At 37.3% G+C, this 19,535-nt stretch overlaps 1 protein-coding gene and 5 non-coding genes across 8 annotated transcripts in view; 5 read left to right on the top strand and 1 right to left on the bottom strand.

Annotated features, from left to right (window-relative positions):
- Positions 1–19,535, top strand: part of LOC136269124 (cytoplasmic dynein 2 intermediate chain 1-like) — a 36,074-nt gene that overhangs the window by 162 nt on the left and 16,377 nt on the right. Inside the window, exons 2-11 of one of the 3 annotated variants that reach the window (XM_066064600.1) lie at positions 93–143; positions 247–305; positions 362–398; positions 733–888; positions 944–1,150; positions 1,309–1,367; positions 1,441–1,504; positions 1,896–2,093; positions 2,502–2,747; positions 2,930–3,043. In XM_066064600.1, the coding sequence (XP_065920672.1) occupies positions 93–143; positions 247–305; positions 362–398; positions 733–888; positions 944–1,150; positions 1,309–1,367; positions 1,441–1,504; positions 1,896–2,093; positions 2,502–2,747; positions 2,930–3,043 (1,191 nt within the window). Of the gene's footprint in view, positions 1–92; positions 144–246; positions 306–361; positions 399–732; positions 889–940; positions 1,151–1,308; positions 1,368–1,440; positions 1,505–1,895; positions 2,094–2,501; positions 2,748–2,929; positions 3,044–19,535 lie in introns of all 3 variants that reach the window. The other 2 variants (XM_066064599.1, XM_066064601.1) reach the window with 2 other exon arrangements.
- On the top strand, positions 5,587–5,670 carry Trnay-gua (transfer RNA tyrosine (anticodon GUA)). The gene is given in 2 exon segments: positions 5,587–5,623; positions 5,635–5,670. It is a non-coding gene; the product is annotated as a tRNA-Tyr (tRNA).
- On the bottom strand, positions 5,785–5,868 carry Trnay-gua (transfer RNA tyrosine (anticodon GUA)). Its single transcript is given in 2 exon segments — positions 5,785–5,820; positions 5,832–5,868. It is a non-coding gene; the product is annotated as a tRNA-Tyr (tRNA).
- Trnay-gua (transfer RNA tyrosine (anticodon GUA)) lies at positions 14,520–14,603 on the top strand. Its single transcript is given in 2 exon segments — positions 14,520–14,556; positions 14,568–14,603. It is a non-coding gene; the product is annotated as a tRNA-Tyr (tRNA).
- Trnay-gua (transfer RNA tyrosine (anticodon GUA)) lies at positions 17,442–17,525 on the top strand. The gene is given in 2 exon segments: positions 17,442–17,478; positions 17,490–17,525. It is a non-coding gene; the product is annotated as a tRNA-Tyr (tRNA).
- On the top strand, positions 18,196–18,281 carry Trnay-gua (transfer RNA tyrosine (anticodon GUA)). Its single transcript is given in 2 exon segments — positions 18,196–18,232; positions 18,246–18,281. It is a non-coding gene; the product is annotated as a tRNA-Tyr (tRNA).

Below are 19,535 nucleotides of genomic sequence, written 5' to 3'. Positions count from 1 at the left end.
GCGCATATCTGGTATATAAGACTTGGGGCTCTATCCCGGGCTCGATCCTAATTTTAATACCACGTCAAGTAAAAAAACACTGTGTATTATAGAGGAGCAAAGAGGACACCTGGGGTGAAAAGGAATTGCAGAAATATGTGAAGGTCGGGTTTATATGCACAGCTATGATCTGTGCATGGTGCTGTCAGCTTGTTTTAAGAGTTCATATTTTGTACTTGAAAAATTCTCCTTTCATTTTTGCATTAGAGCAAGGGAGGTTCCAGGTCTACTAGAGATGAACATAGTAAGGCCAAGGAATCTTCAAGGTGTGTGCATAGATTGCTAGTTATTGTATCAAATTAACATGCTTACTCGTACGCAGTTCATCAAAGAAGCCTGCTGCAGAGCATCAGTCATCTGTAAGCATGTGTAATGTTTGTGTATGTGTATGTGTTTGTATATGCAGCCTGAGGATGTGTAATACTTTACAGATTCTGATATTTGCAAGATTGTGTGTCTCTTACTGCCATACTTATGGAACCTTATTTAAGTAATGCCAACTTTTTTTTTAGTACATTGAGAAGCATCACTTTGGTTCCAACCATCAGTGCTTGGTTGCACTACTCTAGAGTATAAAATTATACAATTGTCAATAAACATCACATCTAGTCACATCTAGATGGGGAGGTCATGAATGTCAGAGTTTTTTTGTTGAATACTGATGAGTGCTTGTTGGTGATTTCTTTTTGATAGTCGGTCAAGCATCGTTCCTCATCATCATCGAAAGGGGCAGAGGCTACTACTTCTACTGTCCATAAGCCTGATGCTTCCAAGGACTCAAAGAGCAGGAAGCCACCTACTTCTTCAGCTACCCAAAAAGGAGACGAACGCCATCGTTCTAAAGAGACAGTAAGCATCTTAGTCTTAAAAGTGTATGTAATATGGCAACATTTTATACTAGCAGGATCGAGATAAAAAGAGTAGCAGTCATCAGAAGAAGCCAGAGGAATCGTCATCAAGCCGACGAAGCAGCAGTAAGCCCCCCAGGGCAGAAGAAGCAAAGACAAGTAATTCCAGTAGTAAGACTGCTAGCAAGACAGCCAGTCACAGCAAGGACAAGGACAAAAAGCCTGAAAAAACCTCAAGCAAACCTAAAGAAAGATCTTCAAAAGTTCGTAACAAATTTGTTTGTCCATGTACGTGTCTGTCTGTCCACATATCTGTCTATCTGTTTTTCTGTCTATCTGTTTGTTTATCTGTCTGTGTTTCTGCATCTTGTCAACTGCTCAGTCTTTTATGTGTGCTCAGTCTTTTATGTGTGCACAATAGAGTCATGGCAAGTCAGGTGCCACAAAGCAAAAGATCAAGGTGTCAGAAAATCCTCCACAGTAAGATCATTATATACACATAACACTTAGCACATTGTTTGCCTTTACCTGTGTTCCCTCCTTATCATTTCAGGAAGGTAGTCGCTGCCAGTGCCAGTGTACCATCAGAAGAGACCCTAACAGATACACACTCTCAGGTAAGCACAACAATTGTGCAGTGACAGTGTATGTATCATTACTAGTATTTGCAATGCCATAACTTCATTGTTACTGGTACAGACTTTAAATATAGTATATTGTTTTATTCAATGGATAACATTTTGTAATCACTTATTGTCACTTGTAAATGTTTAATTTATAACCCTCAAAAGACATACAAACAAAATGCAAACTTTATTGGAATTGTCTTCTGCTTACTATATTCACATGATGTAATGCCCATTTATGTCATGTATGTACATAAACATAACAGAGAGAAAAAAAGTTATGGCTAAATTATATCATGTGTGAGATCCCCTTGGGGATTCCCCCAATGTTTCTTCCACTATAAAATATGCCATTATATCATTATCAATGGTGTCACACTAGGTGGCCGTCCAGCCTATGATAGAGGTGACTAAAGCTGAGGATGATGATGGAGATATAGCAGAAGAGTACAACTATGATCAAGAGGAATTTGATGATTACGAGGATGAAGACTTTGATTCTGTATCATCGTCTTCTTCATCTCACAGTTTCAAGTCACCACCTGCCCCCAGTGAAACTGACCGTCTGGACCTGATGCAGGTAATGTCAACTGAAATTGCATCTCAAACGCTATACATTGTATATAAAGCATTTTGCAAGGCTGGATCAAAGTGTGCGTGTATTTTTGCAGGAGGTCTAGGTGCTGTGTGGGATAATATGTATTGTCTTATCCAGTTGTACTGTCTCGGCTGGGAGATAATTTTGATAAAAAGATTATCTAGATACCTATTGTAAATAAGATAATAAATTTGCTTACTGAGATAATAGTAGTAAAACTTCGTAATTATCGAGATAAAATGGTTGTCTCTTATCGAGATATAGGTTTTACTGTTATCGCACAGCCCAAATTATCTCATCACAATGCTAAGTAATAAAAGTATAGCATATTTTTCATGAAATTTTCTCTGCCACTAACTGATTTCTTTCTTCTCTTCCATGCTTTTGTAGGTTTTACAAGCCATTGAAGCTGAGAACCAACAACTTGTAGTGTCTGAAGAGACAACACCATCAGCACTACTTCAGGCATCACCTGATACTACTACAGGCAGCCCTGCCCACAAGAGTGATGAATCAGCTACACCCTCTGTGTCATCAACAAAACTGCACACTTCACGATCAATAGTGAATTTTGTAGCTGCTAAACAGCAGGCTATCAGTAAGAAGGCAGCTGCTAAGACTAAGAAAAGAGGAGAGGTATATATTTTGTATCTATGTGTGAATGTTTTTGTGTGTGCGTGTGTGTGTGTGTGTGTGTGTGATGAAACAAAAACAGCTGTTTTAACAGCTAGTACATAAAATGTATGTTCCATTGATACTGTGTGCGTTGTGTGTGTGATGTGATAATGTTCATGACATCTAATGTATTATTGTTACAGGAGCTATTGAGGCTGATTGAGTTAGACATTGTAGTATTCAACATATTAGATATGCCACCGTTGTCAGAGTATGAGCTGTACATGAGAAACTTTGGGTCAGAAGACACTCGACAGGTACACATAGTTAAGAGTTATCACTAAGCATCTGTTGTCATCACCTTTGGAAGGACCTATGATCCTCTTTCAAAATGCTTTGTGCTTTCATTCAGTTTTGTGGTGGCCTAAGGGGGAATATTTTTGAGGTTGAGTAATGTTGCAATTAAAATTTTGTGGATTTGCAAACAATCCCAATGTAGTATATATTAGTGCTGAGCGATACTGCCATTTTAGTATCACGATCGATACTGAAGCCACTATTCACGATACTGAATAGTTCACGATACTTATGAATAAGTTAATCATAGCTGCTGCTACATACTGTATTACTCAGCATTCCTGCAGGAAGTCCTTATAGGTGATAGTAAACTAGCCACTATCATTCTTGTTTACAGTAACAGTTATTGTAACACATGCTTTGAGGTTATGTTGTGGTGTTCACACCTCTCTGCAGAGGAAACCAGGTGGGTGGACTTTATCACTTACAAGGATTCTTGGCCTAGTACTGCATAGCAAATGAATTTTTAATGACAGCAATGTACAGACATGGTATCACGATAGTTAATAACAAAATATCGTGATATCGATACTTTTAAATTATTCGCGATATATCGCTAAAACGGTAGTATCGCTCAGCCCTAGTATATATGGAGGTCTAAGGATAAAATTTTCACTGTTAGCCCCAAAAGCCTTGAAATCAACAAAATTTTCTCACTTGAAACATTTTAGCTATACAGTACAGTCACAAGGATACCAAACCTCTTGGGATCATCTGGGGTTTGTTTGGGTAGCTAAAGTTTGTGTGGATTTGCATGTCAACTATTCTAATAAAGCTGGTTTTCAGCAGTTTTTACTTGTTGTTCAGGTTTAGTAATGTGTGATACATATTGAACAATGAATATTGTGATACTCTAGCTATATCACGGTACCGATATGCAGGGGAGGTAGGACCAGCAAACAATGGGGCCTCAAAGATTCTCAATAGATTTCAGCGCTTCACATAAACTCAAGGTTGTGTACTTTGTTTTGTACAAGCTCCTGTATTTCTTAGTGAAAAATCATTTTTGTGTGCTTAACAGTGGCTCTTTCAAAACAAAGTACATTTCTTGAAGTGAGAAGTACGCAGAAGGAATTTTAAGTTTGATCTTAAATAGTGGTGAAACAAGGGGTGGCTTACACCTGCATATAAACTAGTGGCTCTAATTCGGTCATGGGTAGCATGGGTAGCTGTAGACTGACTGAATTAGGGATTAAATGTCCACTAGTATATTTGCAGGTGTAGGCTTGTTTCACGGCTATCGTCTTAAAATTAGTGCTCTGTGATATATCGGTAATACCGTTTATCATGATAAATTATCATAATCATTTATCATATCGTGACAGCGTTTGATAACCGATATATCGAAATACCGGTTTATTGATGAATACCGGCATAGGATTGCTTTTAACCCAGCCTTTGGTGTTTAATTATCCAATCTGTTGATGGTTTAGCAGATACACACTAAACAAAAACTTGAGGTTGTCACATTACAACACATGCTTACTTGTACTGAACTGTATATTTTTCTGGTTTTTGGGATGATACCACTTCATACTAGGCCCAAGAAATGATGTAATTGTTACAATGACATGTTAACTATATACCGATATACCATGATATTTTCCTGTTACTAATACCGTGTATTCTAATTTCAATACCGCCGAGCTCTACTTAAAATTCCTACTTAATTGTTTGTTTACCTTTTTTTTCAGTATTTGATAGTTTAGATGAAAACATTAAATATGGCACCATTCTTTCTTAAGTCTTCAATTCAAGCCCATGGCCTTTGCCATTATTGAGATACACTTGTCTGACAATTTGTTAGTCAACATAAAATTCCACTAAAATATATTACAGTTTCTTAGCAACTTACTGGTAGTGTTTCAGGTCATACTGAAGGCACTTTTGGGCTTGGTTATACCTGACCAATATACTGCCAAGATGCCATCAAAATATGGTAAGACTGGTTTCTGGTCAATATTTTGTGTGAGAAAACAAGTGAAATTCCAAATTGTCATGTAACTGGCATGCAACGCTCCTATAGAAGGTCTGGTTTTGTGCAATTAAACAGCATAGCTGGGTTGTTTTCCTAGACTGTTATAACACTGCAGTGAAGTAATGGCTGGTACTAAACTATGAAAATTATTGGCCGCCAACATGCGTAATTAGCCTACTATGATCGTCTGGCTTTGTACATTACAAAAGAGTTACTGGTTTCCTGAACTTTTTAATCTTGTTATATAACAGTGTAGTAGGTAGTGGTGATTGAACTTGAGCTTTTTAAAATTTCTAAATGTGAGTTTCAAGTTATTTATAAGGTATCCTAAGATAATCTAAATGTTTTCACCGCAATATTTTGCACTAATACTACTCTAATAAGGCTCACAGTTGATACAGAATACTCTAATTGTATAGTCACTATTGCTGTTTAGCATATGGATTACTTGGTGTTATGAATGATTTCCAATATGTTTAGCTTCAGGGTACACAAGACCAGTGCTAAAGATGTTAGTATGTCCATCCCTTAATAGCTCAGTTGGTAGAGCAGTGGGCTGTAGTGTGTGTAGTAATCCATAGGTCGCTGGTTCAAATCTGGCTCAAGGGATTGTTTTTGTCTTTTACATTCATGATTTTTTTGTGCTTCTCATCTTCATTAAGTACGTAACAGTTCACAGAATCAAAACAAAATATAATAAACAAGAAACAAAAAAAAAGTAAATCCCTTGAGCCGGATTTGAACCAGCAACCTATCGATTACTACACACACTACAGTCCACCTCTCTACCAACTGAGCTATCAAGGGATACTTAAAGGTTATGTTAATTCATTAATTATTAATATTTGTACCTTAACTATCCCATGTAAGCAAGTGTGGAGGAAAGGTACTTCGCTAAAGTAATTACAGAAGCACATATACCAAAATTAAAAAAAAAATTCTAAATGTGAGCTAGGCTAGAGGCTAAATGATGCATCACACAATGTATATTTTAATTTGCAACTCATTTGTGGTAGGGTTTTAAGCAAATATCTATCCCTTTCTTAATCTTTCATCTCAGAGCTATCATGCATGCTAAATGTTAGGGGCATGGTTTCTTTTTTGTTTGTAATGAAATCAACCATAATTGTACAGTACAGTAGTACTGTATATTAGGGATCAATACCTTCATGGCACCTTGGCAGTATTGGTCAAGCCCGAAAATGTCTTCAGCAATACCCAATAGGCTTCTGCAGAAGTACTGACTGACTTCCTGACTGTGTGCTTAGATAAAGGGCTTATTAACAATAGAAATCCCTTCAGCTGGATTTGTACCAGTGACCTATGGATTATTACACATACTACAGTCAGTGCCAACTGAACTATCAAGGGATGGGCACTTGAAGTTATTATTTATGAAGAAGAAAAATGTTTGTACCTTGATCATTTCACATACACAACTAAGGTCCTCTCTATCTTGCCTTGGACTCACACAGCATTTCTTAATGATTCTTTGGTGATACCGTATAGAGGGAAACTTTGGCGGGGGACAACTTTGGTGACAAATTTGGTGATTTTGCTACAAATTTGCCAGCCAATTACTCGTAGTGTCTCAGATTAGCAACTTCATAGCTAAACATTGAGCTTGAATTTGCCAAAGTTTATTTCACCAAGTGCAATTTAGCTTGCTATTCGCCAAAGTTTCCCTCTATGCAGTATTGACTATATCATGTCATAGGTCAGTACACTGTAACTACCTTATCATTGTTTAATACATTGATTCAGTAAGGAAGTCACATTTGTATAATGTATTCTTAGCAACACTTAAGTCTTGTCGGTTCTCTGAGGTGTTTTTGCTTGTATACGTACTTTTTATGTGGTATTTCATGTGAGCCTTAGCATTGACAATTTAATTCACAGGAGATGTTAGATTGGGCATTGAACAAGCTCCAAGCATTGTACTGTGTTGTAAAACCGTTTGAGTTTCTGGTGAAGTTAATATAAATCATGATTTGGTACATAATTTTTTATCAAAATAGTCAAGTATGTATTATGTAAACAGAATGATGATACTAGTACACTACTTTATTACTGTGCATCCATGTTTTACTTTCAACAAAACGGGTTTTATGCAATTTGTTGCAGCCACCATAATTGATAGCCTGGCAAACTGTGTTGTATAGGCTGGTATATTCAATGCCATTCATCACCTCTTGTAACCTGTGGATTCTATACCTTTCTCAGGTCGTTTCTTATTGGTCTGGTGACCCAAAATCTAACTATTTGCTGAAATTTATCTTTACAACAACAATCAACTGTACAAGAATTGAGTACACTTATTGACAGCATATACAGCAACAGCAAGCTCAAGTTATCTGCTACTTTAACTAGAGTTGCAATAGATCAGTAGGTTTGTTAGCAGCTGAAGTGACATTACTGATCTGTGATGTCGTTTTATCAAGTTGTTGTTTAGCATCCTTTAGATCCTTTATCTGTTGATGTAACTGCGGTAACAATTGGTTAATAATCTGTTCTGCTGTCGGGTGTCTCTTGTCTTGTACAAATGCCCAAATTGAATGGAGAACGTTTGCTGATGACTTGACTGGTGCAATGGTGCTTGGTGGAGTGTCCAGAGAATCCAGATAGTTGATCCATGTCATTTGACTGACTGTACTAACACACAGGGTAGCACACACCCCTGCCACACCCTTCCAGTGTACCTGTAATTCTTTAATGGAATCTTGTAAACGATCCATTAGAGGGACTACTTGATTTTCCACAATGCTGTTCACCTTACGATCCAGGTCCCTGTTTAAATGCCGTAGACCAGCTGTTGCAATTACTATAGAGGATGTTCCAAGTAATATTCCGATTGATGATAGGATATCAGATATGCCACAGTCAAGCATACCCTTTATCCCATGTGCTGCTACTACACCTCCACCAAGCTGATAACAATACTTAGTAGCTCTTTTAATCTCTTCAGACTGATTGTAACTGTTAATATCATCAGCTATTTCCTCCAATGACTCCACTGCTAGTTTCATATCTGTGATCAGTCTGCTAATTGCTTTACTACACTGTCTGAGTGGTCCATCTTTAGCTTGTAACCTTTTCACTAATCCTTCAAGTAGGACAGGATCTAAGGTTGTAGGAGTAACTTCCATTAAGGATCCTTCACTCTGAGTGATGGAGTCAGTTGGTCTACAACTATTTATACATCGAGTGTAGTGGATGGTGTTGCACCATCAACACTTCTTGGTGTTCTAACTGGCTTCTACTGGGCTGGTGAAATCTATCATGACCTCCTTTGTTTCAAAAGTGTGCTGATAGTGTCATTGTCTTGTCATCATCTTTGTACCTTTTGTTCCAATAGTTTGTGGGTTGTTGTCAGACTGTTAGAACCAGAGGAGCACTCTTAAGCTCTAAGCACTACCTAAATATATTACTCTTAATTGCATTGTTTTACTTGGTATTTCATGTGACCCTCAATAGTCGCAATACAAAACTGAAAAGTGATGGGGTTCGCTAGGGTTCATTAAATATTCAGAACGTACTTCACGTAATGTAGTTTGGTTTTGTACAGATCACTTGAATTCTGGGTGAAATTAATAAGTCACGATTTGGTGTATTCAACTTTACCAGTACGTATTGTGTACATGGAACAATGATGATCCACTGCATTAAACTGAGATCGGCTTATTACCCTCCTCAACACAATGATTTTTGTGTAATTTGTTTTAGTGACGCTTAGAGCGCACTCCCAACCTCAAAACTTAGAGATCATCACTTCTTTAGTCTTAGCTTCTGTTCTGGCCATTCTGCTGTCGATCTATAAAGCACTAAAAGTTCATAAACTCTTTTGACGAGTAGAACATGAACTCCTTTGTATTAATGCATCTTCTTTTACCTACTGTAATAGTGTCACGGACTAACTTAACTATTACATAATGTATCTTAGGCCTATTATATTTAGTGTATGATGTAATGTAGATCACGTGTGTATTAGTGAACAATATAGACGTGTTGCTGGCTTAGTTCTATCCGTCAAGGGTGAAGTAATCCTCCAGTTGATCCATGCAGACGAGCTGCTACTATCACTGCCAACCCCTCATAAATAACTATCCCTGGAGTGGTGGTCATGAACCAAAGATTGTAAGTATCCTCTCATGTAGTACTCAAAAGGGTTGGTTATATCAAGCAGTTTGTGATCTCATAGTTCAACCTCAACATCTACATGTGTGTGAATTCAAGAAATGGTCACAAGCCTTACTGCCACTGTAGGTGTTTAGATTGCCAAGTGAGGCAGTGCTTCTTCATGTGGTTGTTAAATGTTGTATCAGGTGCAATGAGCTGTTACAAAACTGTCTAGTACCTACCCACCTTGTCGTATGCCTTATCACATGCTGTCTTGGTGAAGTTTTTTGGTATATGCAGAGATGGGGTAACGCATTACGTAATATAACGCGTTACATAATATATATTACAATTTGCGAGTTGAAGTAATATAACGTATTACTTTGCGAAATGCATGCAATATAACTTAAGTTACTTTTAGAAACTATTAACTCGTTACTAGTAACGAACAAAGTAATAATATTATGTAACGAGCAAGGTAACGAGTAGCAATCAGCGCGGTGTAACAAGTAATACTATGAGCAACAATGCATTACAAATGGCTTTTATACTGCTATTTACTATCCATTAAACTACACAGTGATCCATTACCTCAATCCATTAACCTTTCACCTATATTAAAAGATGCTGCCTTGTCCATTGGACTGATGCGTACCACGTGACCACATAGACCATTGCTATTAATGCCCACCGTCTGTGTGAAAACATGTGGTTTGCATGCATATATGCTGAAGTGTTAATTTAATTCATAATTGAAGTTACTTGCATTCAGTAACTTTAATATTTACAGCTAATAATATTAAGTTACATTTCACAAGTAACTTAATATGTAATAATATTAAGTTACATTTTATTTTAAGTAATATATAACTGTAATATCATCATAGGAAACAAAATTAGGCAAAAGTTAAGTAAATTATGAACTCTTGATATAAGACTGCTTCTAGTAATGTGAATATACAGTGGATCTTCACACTTTTAGTTAACTGAATCCAGAAAATGATTCTTCTATTATAGTAGTATGTGTTCTATTAGAATATAGTCAAAATTCAGTTGTTTGAGATACATTTAAGGTGATTTTCACACAACTTCAGAGATTAGCAGTTTTCTGAACACTAGGTATAGTCCAGGGTTTGGATAATTAACTGAGGTTCCACTGTATATCAAACTTATTACCAGTGCTTTTGTAGAATCTCCATTGCCATGCAATATCATCAAGACTTGATTGCCATGCCTATAATGTGTAACTGTTGATTGCATAATTTATTAATGAGTTTGGTGTGTTGTTCTGTTTCTGTTTGCCGGTGAAGGTAATAGCTAGGGCTGAGCGATTAATTGTACTACTTTCAAGATTTTAGGATGCAACATATCATGATTATGATAACTATCATGGTGTTACAACTCACATGCTTCAATGGCATCCTGTATGCACAACTTTGTTTGAATTATTCATTTTAACAATACACCATGACATTGTGTCCAACTTTTCAACACAATTAAGGCCATATATAGGTAGTTATAGTTTAATACAAACAACATAATGAATAATAGCATCCTTAGAAATTCAACAGAACCTGTCTTATAATTAGTAGTGTAGACTTCTTTTCTGGAACAAGTTCTTCCACAACAGTATGCTCCGCCATTTTGAATTTACTAATATGCATTTGCATGTGATGTCACAACATCACAATTCATATCAATATCATGATGTTCAGAAACAGTCATGATTAATCCCCACAATCGATGTAATTTCCCAGCCCTAGTAATACCCTCCTGCAGAATTGTCGACGTGTCATTTTATAGACTAATAATGTACTTGAAATATTTATTCAATGCATCTTACACAGTCACTCAATGAAAACAATGTGCTTATATTATATGTGAAAGAAGATCGTGAAGAAGGAGATAATGTGTTGCCACCAAATCATAGCAGTTCAAAACACATTACCATTTTTTAGGATCGTTGCTGTTAGCTATGTAATAACACTAGTAGATACCACACAAGGAGAGGCACAAGGCATACTATGTTGGAAAAACTGAGCAGAATTGTTCTGGGAACATAGTAAACTGCCCCTGAATGACTACCTCCACATTGTCTTTACCATCACCGCAACCTCAGCCACAGCACAACTATCAAAGCTCTCCTGTTGATGACCCAATCTCTTTGAAACCATAGTACTCAGGTGTGGCTCAACTTCCATTACTTCATACGATATGCAAAAAAATGTCAGTCGAAAATTGCATAATAGTTGACTTGTATAATTTTGGATTGTGACAATCTGCAACAACTTTAAACTCTACTGTATGGTAGCATGCAAGGTTATCTATTACAACTCTAAAAATGACATGTCACACAGTTAAACTAAACAGCTATTACCTTAGTATAATTAAACAGTTATAGTAGTTAGTATCACTGCTGTTTTAAGTCTTCAAATTTCTCTGTCAAAAAGCAAATTTTTCTCTTTTGCTACAACTTTTAGTAGTTGTTCCAAAATCTTGACATGATTTAACTGCTGTTTTAACCCTGTTGGCAACCATTAGACTTCTCTCTCCCATGCAGTGAGACATAAATTGAGCCAATATGTTGCCAATGAGTTAGCAGCTGTGACTGTAGTGTCAAGGGAACACAAGTACTGATACTCAGCTACACATGTTGATTCATCAACTGTAGTAACATGTAATGCAGTTGGTGTAATATTCCAGAGTTTTTGCAAGTCCATGTTGGATGAGTCTATTTGCTTCACTTGTGGAGCCATTGCATATTCCACCCATTTTGTCTGCTCACTATCCAGTTGTGTTTCAACTTGACGTATAATTTCTTTTCCTAGTGCCATATTTACCAATCCTAGGATTGTTAGACCCAATGATAGGCCTACTACATGATAGAGTAACAGGAATGCTGCCCCTAATATTATTGTTACACTTCCAGCTACCTGAATGCTATACTGTCAGACCTTGCAGCTTTGACAGACTTGTTAATATCATCAACTATTCTCTCTAGTAACTCCACTGCTAATTCAATGTTTGACATCAGTCTCCTGATTGCTGTAATAATACCATCATCAGTGTAGGATGTTTCTGCAAACTCTTCAAGTAGAACAGGATCTTTACTAGCTGCCATTAGGGCAACTCCTTCAGCTGACTAATGAAGTCACAACTATTTTACATGTATGATGTACTATCAACACCTCTTTGTATTCTAGCTGACTGGGATTGGCAGAAGATTAGGATTCACCATTGTGCAAAAAGTGCTGATCGAGTCATTGAATAGTTTTTAAAATTATTCAACAGAATATTCTACTATCAAGAGTATATAATAGGGAGGGAATACTATGTAACTGCCAAACATCACTAAATATAATGGTGGTTTTGATAATTATGGGATAAAGCATAGGGATTAAATTTGCACTTCAGGAGATGATCTTCTTGTTTCAGTACTTTATATTGTAGCAATCTGTACTATCAAGAGTAAATAATAGAGAGGCCTCAAGAGTAGATAATAGTAATAGGGCCTCTCTATTATTCACTCTTGGTAGTAGTATAGTGAAATGGACAATGATAAGAAACAGGAAACTAATACAGAAAATAAAACAAATTGCTTAAACCAATGACCTATTTATATTGTTGCTACTCACACTACAGCTCACCCCTCTGCTAATCGAGCTATAAAAGGATAGACACTTCCATCTTATTACCAAGGTGCCATGCAGGGGTGTAGGAATGATTTTCAGAATGTGTGGGCCATTAACAATCAACCACAAACTGATCAAAATCCATGCAGACCCATTGATAGTGTTCCTGCAGCTCAGTTCATACATGCATTTACATAAAGTAGCCGTGGAGCATGTTATCACTTACAACTACACTGCATAACTATATCTCTTCACTCCCTATTCTGCTTCTCATATGAAAATATATGATTATTCTATGTAAATAGGAAATTTGTGAGGGCCATGTCCTCCCTGCCTCCCCCCCTCCAGTTATGGTGCCATGAAGGTATTGTGAAGCTGGTCTAATTATTACAGTGCTATGATTATGAGAACTTGTACTATTTGAATCTGCTGTGCTGATCTCTAGTACACCTGTATACTCAATCTGGAATGCCTTGATCAATTTCTTTCTGTTCTTCTAGCCAATCTTATGTAGTTTCTTTTATGCAGTTGTTAGATAACATTTAACTCACACAGGATTATTATAACAACTGAAAAGCAGTAATACAATAACAATACAGAATATATATATAGGTACAAAATTAATAGTTAAGGTTTTTTTTTTACTGTTTGACATTGCTTCAGCCTGACAGGTGCCTTTTGGCATGCCACAGTATGTACCATAGGAGGTCCGACATGCACACGTGAGCGCATATTTTTTGTACAGGGAAGCTATTTCATGGGGTTATCAACCAAAACTACGCGCTGATCGAACTCTTTTCTTATGCTTAATTCAATGATGCAATCAACCCCATTCAACCCCAGTGGTTCAGTTTCGATATACACAACCTATTGGAAGAGCCGTGATTTGATGAATAACTAGCCATATGAAATAAAGCCAAGCAGCAAGTTGGGAAGAGAAAACCAGTGAAAATCAACTGCACAAGTGTCTAAGTAGCTTTGCAGTTCACCAAATCTTGTCTATGGATTCATTTTCCGCGAATTTACCATTTGAAGAATGCAATTACTGCGAATTATTTATTTTCAACAGTGCTTAGTTTTTGTCGGACCTCCTCTGAGTATGTACAATGCCCACATCATGGACTTACCTTTGTCCTCCTTTGTGTCCCATTTCTTTTTGCTAACAGCCCAAGGTGTCAATTCATGGTAGCACAATGGCTTCCCGGCTACATATGTAACAGGAATCATCTGTATTTTCTGTGGAGACTGGATTGATTGCAGAGGCGCTTCTCCTACTGTTCTTCATTTGTAACGGGCTGTAGCTGAAAGCAAATCATAATGCCATTTCACTTTCCAGTCAGTAATTGATGACTAGGGCATGCAATCAGATGAAAACATTAACTCAGATGCCTTTCTTTCTTATGATGTGGCATGCACGGGTTCACCAGTGATAATAAACAAGTATAAGAAAAAAATAGGAATTTTTAAGTTCGATTAGAGATCATAGAAGCAAAGGAAATCACCTACACCTGGAGATATACTAGTGGACATTTAATCCCTAATTCAGTCTATAGCCACCCATGACTGAAGTAGGGATTAAACGTCCACTAGTACATATATCCACAGGTGTAGGCAACCTCCCTTGTTTCCCTGCTTTTTCTATGATCCATAATCCAACTTAAGCTTCCTAATTTTTCCTTATAGTTGTAAATAATGAACTAAAGTAACCATCCCTTGATAGCTCAGTTGGTAGAGCGGTGGACTGTAGTGTGTGTAGTAATCCATAGGTCGCTGGTTCAAATCCGGCTCAAGGGATTTACTTTTGTCTGTTCTCCTTCTTTTGTTGACAAATATATATATATTTTGTTGCACTTAATTGTTAACTTTTTATCATACAGTACAGTGGTACTGTATATTAGGGATCATGAAAAACTGGGCTGTTCCAGCCAAACCCCTAAAACCAGCCTCAATTTCCCTTCATGACAGCTTGGTAGCATTGGTTAGGCACAGCCAAACATAAAAAAGTTTTCAGACCAACCCCAAACCCTTCCAAGAAGTTTTTATGGAATTTAAAAAAAAAATCCAATGGAACAGAATTTTATGCTAACTGACTGACTAACTGACTGATGCCTCCAGCCAAGCATAACTCAACAATGGATAAGGCTACAGGCATGATTTCTTCACTATTCGACATCACTTCATCCCAAGGTGTGCCTTTTCGCCAACTGCAGTACATCCAATACATGTATCATGGACTTGCCTTTGTCCTCCTTTGCATTCCAGTTCTTTTCACTGACAATACAAGGTGTTGATTCGCGATAGCGTGATGTGGTTTCCCTGTGGCTGTGTTGGCTAATTGCCTGTATTTTCTGTAGTGACTGGATTGATTGCAGAGACGCTTCTTGTACTTTTCTTGATTTGTAATGCTGTGTAATGGGCTGAAATAGGTGAAAGCAAAGCATAATGTGGCCACTTCAATTCCAGTAGTTGGAGCTTGCAAATCGTCCATATTTTTTGTGGTGACTGGATTGATTGTAGAGGTGCTTTTCCTACTGTTTTTCATTTGTAGTGCTGTATAACAGGATGAACATAGCTGAAAGCGAAGTGTAATGGCCTGCTTCACTCTCAAGTCAGTAATTGATAGATGTGGTGCGCGTCCAGGCAAAAAAAATTTTCTGGTGCCATCCTTTCTTTTGATGTGGTAAGCATGAATTCACCAGTTATAATAATGTTACAAAAAAGTAAGCAAACAAGTATAAGGAAAAATAGGAATTTTAAGTTTGATTAGGGATCATAGTAGGGAAACAAGGGAGGTTGCCTACACCTGCAGATACTAGTATTTAAAAAAATATATTATAAATTTAAAAATGAAGTAGGGATCTATGCAACAAAAGTAGTGAAAAAAGAGATGAATGATGGTATTACAGCATAGCTCATTGGGAAAGTCCCTTACTTTGGCATTGAGCAAAATAATTGTTATAGCTAATGTGCCAAAGTAGGGACTTTCCCTCTGAGCTATGCTGTAATACCATCATTCATCTCTTGTTTCACTACTTTTTGTTGCATAGATCCCTGCTTCATTTTTAAATTAACATTAAAAAAAAAACAACTAGTTTTAGTTTTTTTTGTTGTAGCACAACTAGCTACAATGTAACTTGTGACTGTTGTATTAGAGTATATCTCGAGTCAGCCAAGTGGTGTGCAGCTAGCTAAATCAATAAGGGATGCGGTCATCTTGTTTACTGTTAAGTAAACAGCTAGACTGGTTAAGAGGTATGGTCTCCGTACTCTTTCGCTATTAGTCCACCTAGATCTTTAATTGATGGGTGAACCTATCACGAACGGGATCCCAATCGCGAACTTGCAGATATCTAGCTAGTATATCTCTTACAGTAGTGCCGGGACTGAAGCACTTCTGAAATCCAGCTCTGAAATAATTCCGTGGAATCTATATTATGTTACTGAAAGAAAGTGTTGATATGGAAAATTAACGCATTGATATGGTTTCATTGGATGAATAAGAAGACAAGTAGCCTGATTGAAGATGAAAGAAAAGACAAGACACAGAGGGCCTACACTTGACGAAACCCCAAAAGGCACATCCCACTGGTTAGTTTGTTATTGTGGCGTAAATGGTGGCTGTGTGCTACTTCGTTTGGCCTCTAGCCTTGTGACTGTTGTCAGTGAGGCAGTGAGGCAGTGAAGCAGTAGTGAGAATGAAATTCGAGTTTTGGCAATTTAAAAAAAATTATATCCGGCTACCAGTAAGTGTTTTGTTGTAATTGATGTAAGTGTTGTGAGTTGTAAGTGTTTTTTTGTTTTAATGCTGTTTTATGTATTATATGAACTAGTACTATTCCATAAAGGTGATTTTCGTGGCATAAAATGTCCCTAGAATGATTTTTAAAGGCAGAAGTTTGGGTGGCGCATGAAAGTTTCACCGCGATCCCTACTTAAACGGTACTACCATCCGTTTGATACTTGTGTACATTTTTAATCCCTAATTTTTCCTTATACTTGTAACATACGTAAGTAAGTAGTATATTTGAATTAATAGAGTGTATTAACCTAATGTACTGATGTGCTACACACGTTACTGATAAAGAAGTGGCTTAGTTTCAACTGTACTTTGCTTGCTACACATGGAGTAAAGTACACAAAACTTTTGATTGTTATCATTGCCTGTAGAATCATTTTTAAATGAAAGCAGTGTGAAACAACAAATGATGCATCCATAATGTACCCTATGTATACCTTCTGTGGTGTGTGATAAGACCTGTACCTGGCATCTAAATTAAGTTGCATTAGGCATGGTTGCAATTATCTGAGGGAATCAGGTACAGTAGTTGGTAAGTTAGTCAAGAAAAAATGATAACGTTTTGAATCATTTACAAGCCTGCATCTTTCAAATACGATCAATCCCACCAAGTCTAGTTGTAATAGCTTTTAAAACTGGTGTGTGTGTGGTTGATAGATTTTGGAGGGAAAAAGCAAACCTTTGTGATCCAATACTAACATTGGTGTGTGCTGGTTGTTACAAACCTTTGTGATGCCAACTAATGTACTTGATACTGGGTATGTCTCCTGCATTATTGAGCATGCACAAATCTTATTCCTCATAAATAATGAACTAAGCAATATTGAAGTGTTCATCCCTTGATAGCTCAGTTGGTAGAGCGGTGGACTGTAGTGTGTGTAGTAATCCATAGGTCGCTGGTTCAAATCCGGCTCAAGGGATGGTTTTTTTTTCCATTCTGTGTTTTGTACTTTTTAATATGATAGAGAAGTGCAGTTTATCCCTAAATGAGTATTGTGTTTTCCTTAAATGATCTACTGGGTCAGAGCCATGTGAAGTCATTTTTAGCTTTCCTACAGTGCTTGTGAAGTTAGTTTTGCATACTTGTGGGATTTTGTTTTTATTCCATTATATAGCATGCAATAATATGATAACTGATTTGTGATATACATGGATTGTCCCTATATCTGCAATAAGCATTGCATTCCAAAGTAGAACCTTCCGTATAGTTATCTTCTTTTACCAGTTAGTTGTGGTGAACACAAATGTCAGAGCTTGATTGAAATGTTTACTACAGGCCAAGAAAGCTGACAACTTTCTTTATTCTCATTTGTTGCTGGTAGACAAGCCAGTTGTGGGTGCATGAGTGGTTTAAGAATGCTGATGTCATGTATCTTCATTTTAGAGTAGTTTAGACCAGTTGCACAGTGGAAGACCAATCTTTTGAATATCTTGATTGCTACACACACTATAGCCCACCGTTCTACTAAACTGACTATCAAGGGGTTAACACTCTTTAGAAATTCAGAAGACAGTACCTATAATTGCATGAATAGTGGCTTAGAATGATTGAAGCCATGTATATTATGAATTCTACATGTGACCATCCATCCCTTGATAGCTCATTTGGTAGAGCAGTGGACTGTAGTGTGTGTGTGTGTATCCATAGGTTGCTGGTTAAAATCCAGCTCAAGGGATTGTTTTTTTTTTCTTTTTTTGTTTCTTTTCTACTGTTCAAAGCCAAAGAGTATATAATGGGGAAAGGGTGTTGAACTACACTATATGCTGTGAAAAATGACTTCATAAAGTAAGCCGCATACCTTTGTGTCTTCTTGTAACTCTGACCGCTGTTGATTGCCCAGATGGCTGAAACTCCATCTAGACATGTCACTTTTGCTAGCAGAATTGTCCAAGGCAAGAGATGGCAACTATAATGATTACTTGGATAATGAAGACGTCGCATGCGAAGTTGATTTTCCTGATGACCAAAGTAGCTACAGTGCACATGGGAGCTGGTAGCATCTGTCTAGTTTTTTAAAATGGTTAAGTGATTGTTCTGCTGAAGAATGTATATTTAGCATATCATACAGTATGATAGTATTGTATATTAGGGACATCGAAGGTGTGGGGGTGATCCGTGATATAATATAACCCAAAAACCTGCCACGATTTTTCCTCACATCGACATGACAGTATTGGTTGGGTAAAACCAAGCACAAAAGTGTCTTCAAACCGACCCAAAATGTTTGCGTCAAGTTGCTACAGAATTTAGAAAAAAAATTATTCAACAGAATTTTCTACTGCCTGCCTGCCTGCCTGATGCCTTCAGTCAAGCGTAGCGGAAATTTGGCTACAGCTACAGCCCTAATTTTTCACAGAAACGTTTCTAGTTTGCTTAAGAAAAAACCTTTGGTATATTGATAAGCATACAATGCTTGCGCTATTGTCTTACCTTTTATCCTTCTTTACCATGGCCATCAGTCAAGGTTCTACCGCTGAGTGTTAATAGACTACAGTACGGCTTCCATACCAGTGTATATTGCATCAAACTATTCGAATGCACGTGATCGCCAGTTGCACCAGAAACACACGCGTACGTGACTCGCTGTTGATATCGATCAGAGAGAGCAACTCACGGCGAACTTTATAGCAATGTGTAAGTCAATAAATATAGTTTATTTAGTAACAATGTTAAACTGAGTCGGTCCTGCTTTACAGATTATTTGGGTCTTACCCCACGGAAAAGGGGAGAAGACCATCATGATTATGATGAATGTGTACAACAAAAAAGAGACAAGTATGTGAATCCTCAGACTAACGTGTGACCACAGATCTAATCTACACAGTAGTTGCTAAATTAAATGTGGACGTGTTACTACACATCATAGCGTAGCTCTGCTTCTTTCATGAGCCACGCCCACTTACATAAATTACTGTCTGTAGACATATGG

The sequence above is a fragment of the Dysidea avara genome, chromosome 10 (genome assembly GCF_963678975.1).
Source record: "Dysidea avara chromosome 10, odDysAvar1.4, whole genome shotgun sequence".
NCBI lineage: Eukaryota > Metazoa > Porifera > Demospongiae > Dictyoceratida > Dysideidae > Dysidea > Dysidea avara.
This window is presented reverse-complemented; position numbering and strand designations above follow the sequence as displayed.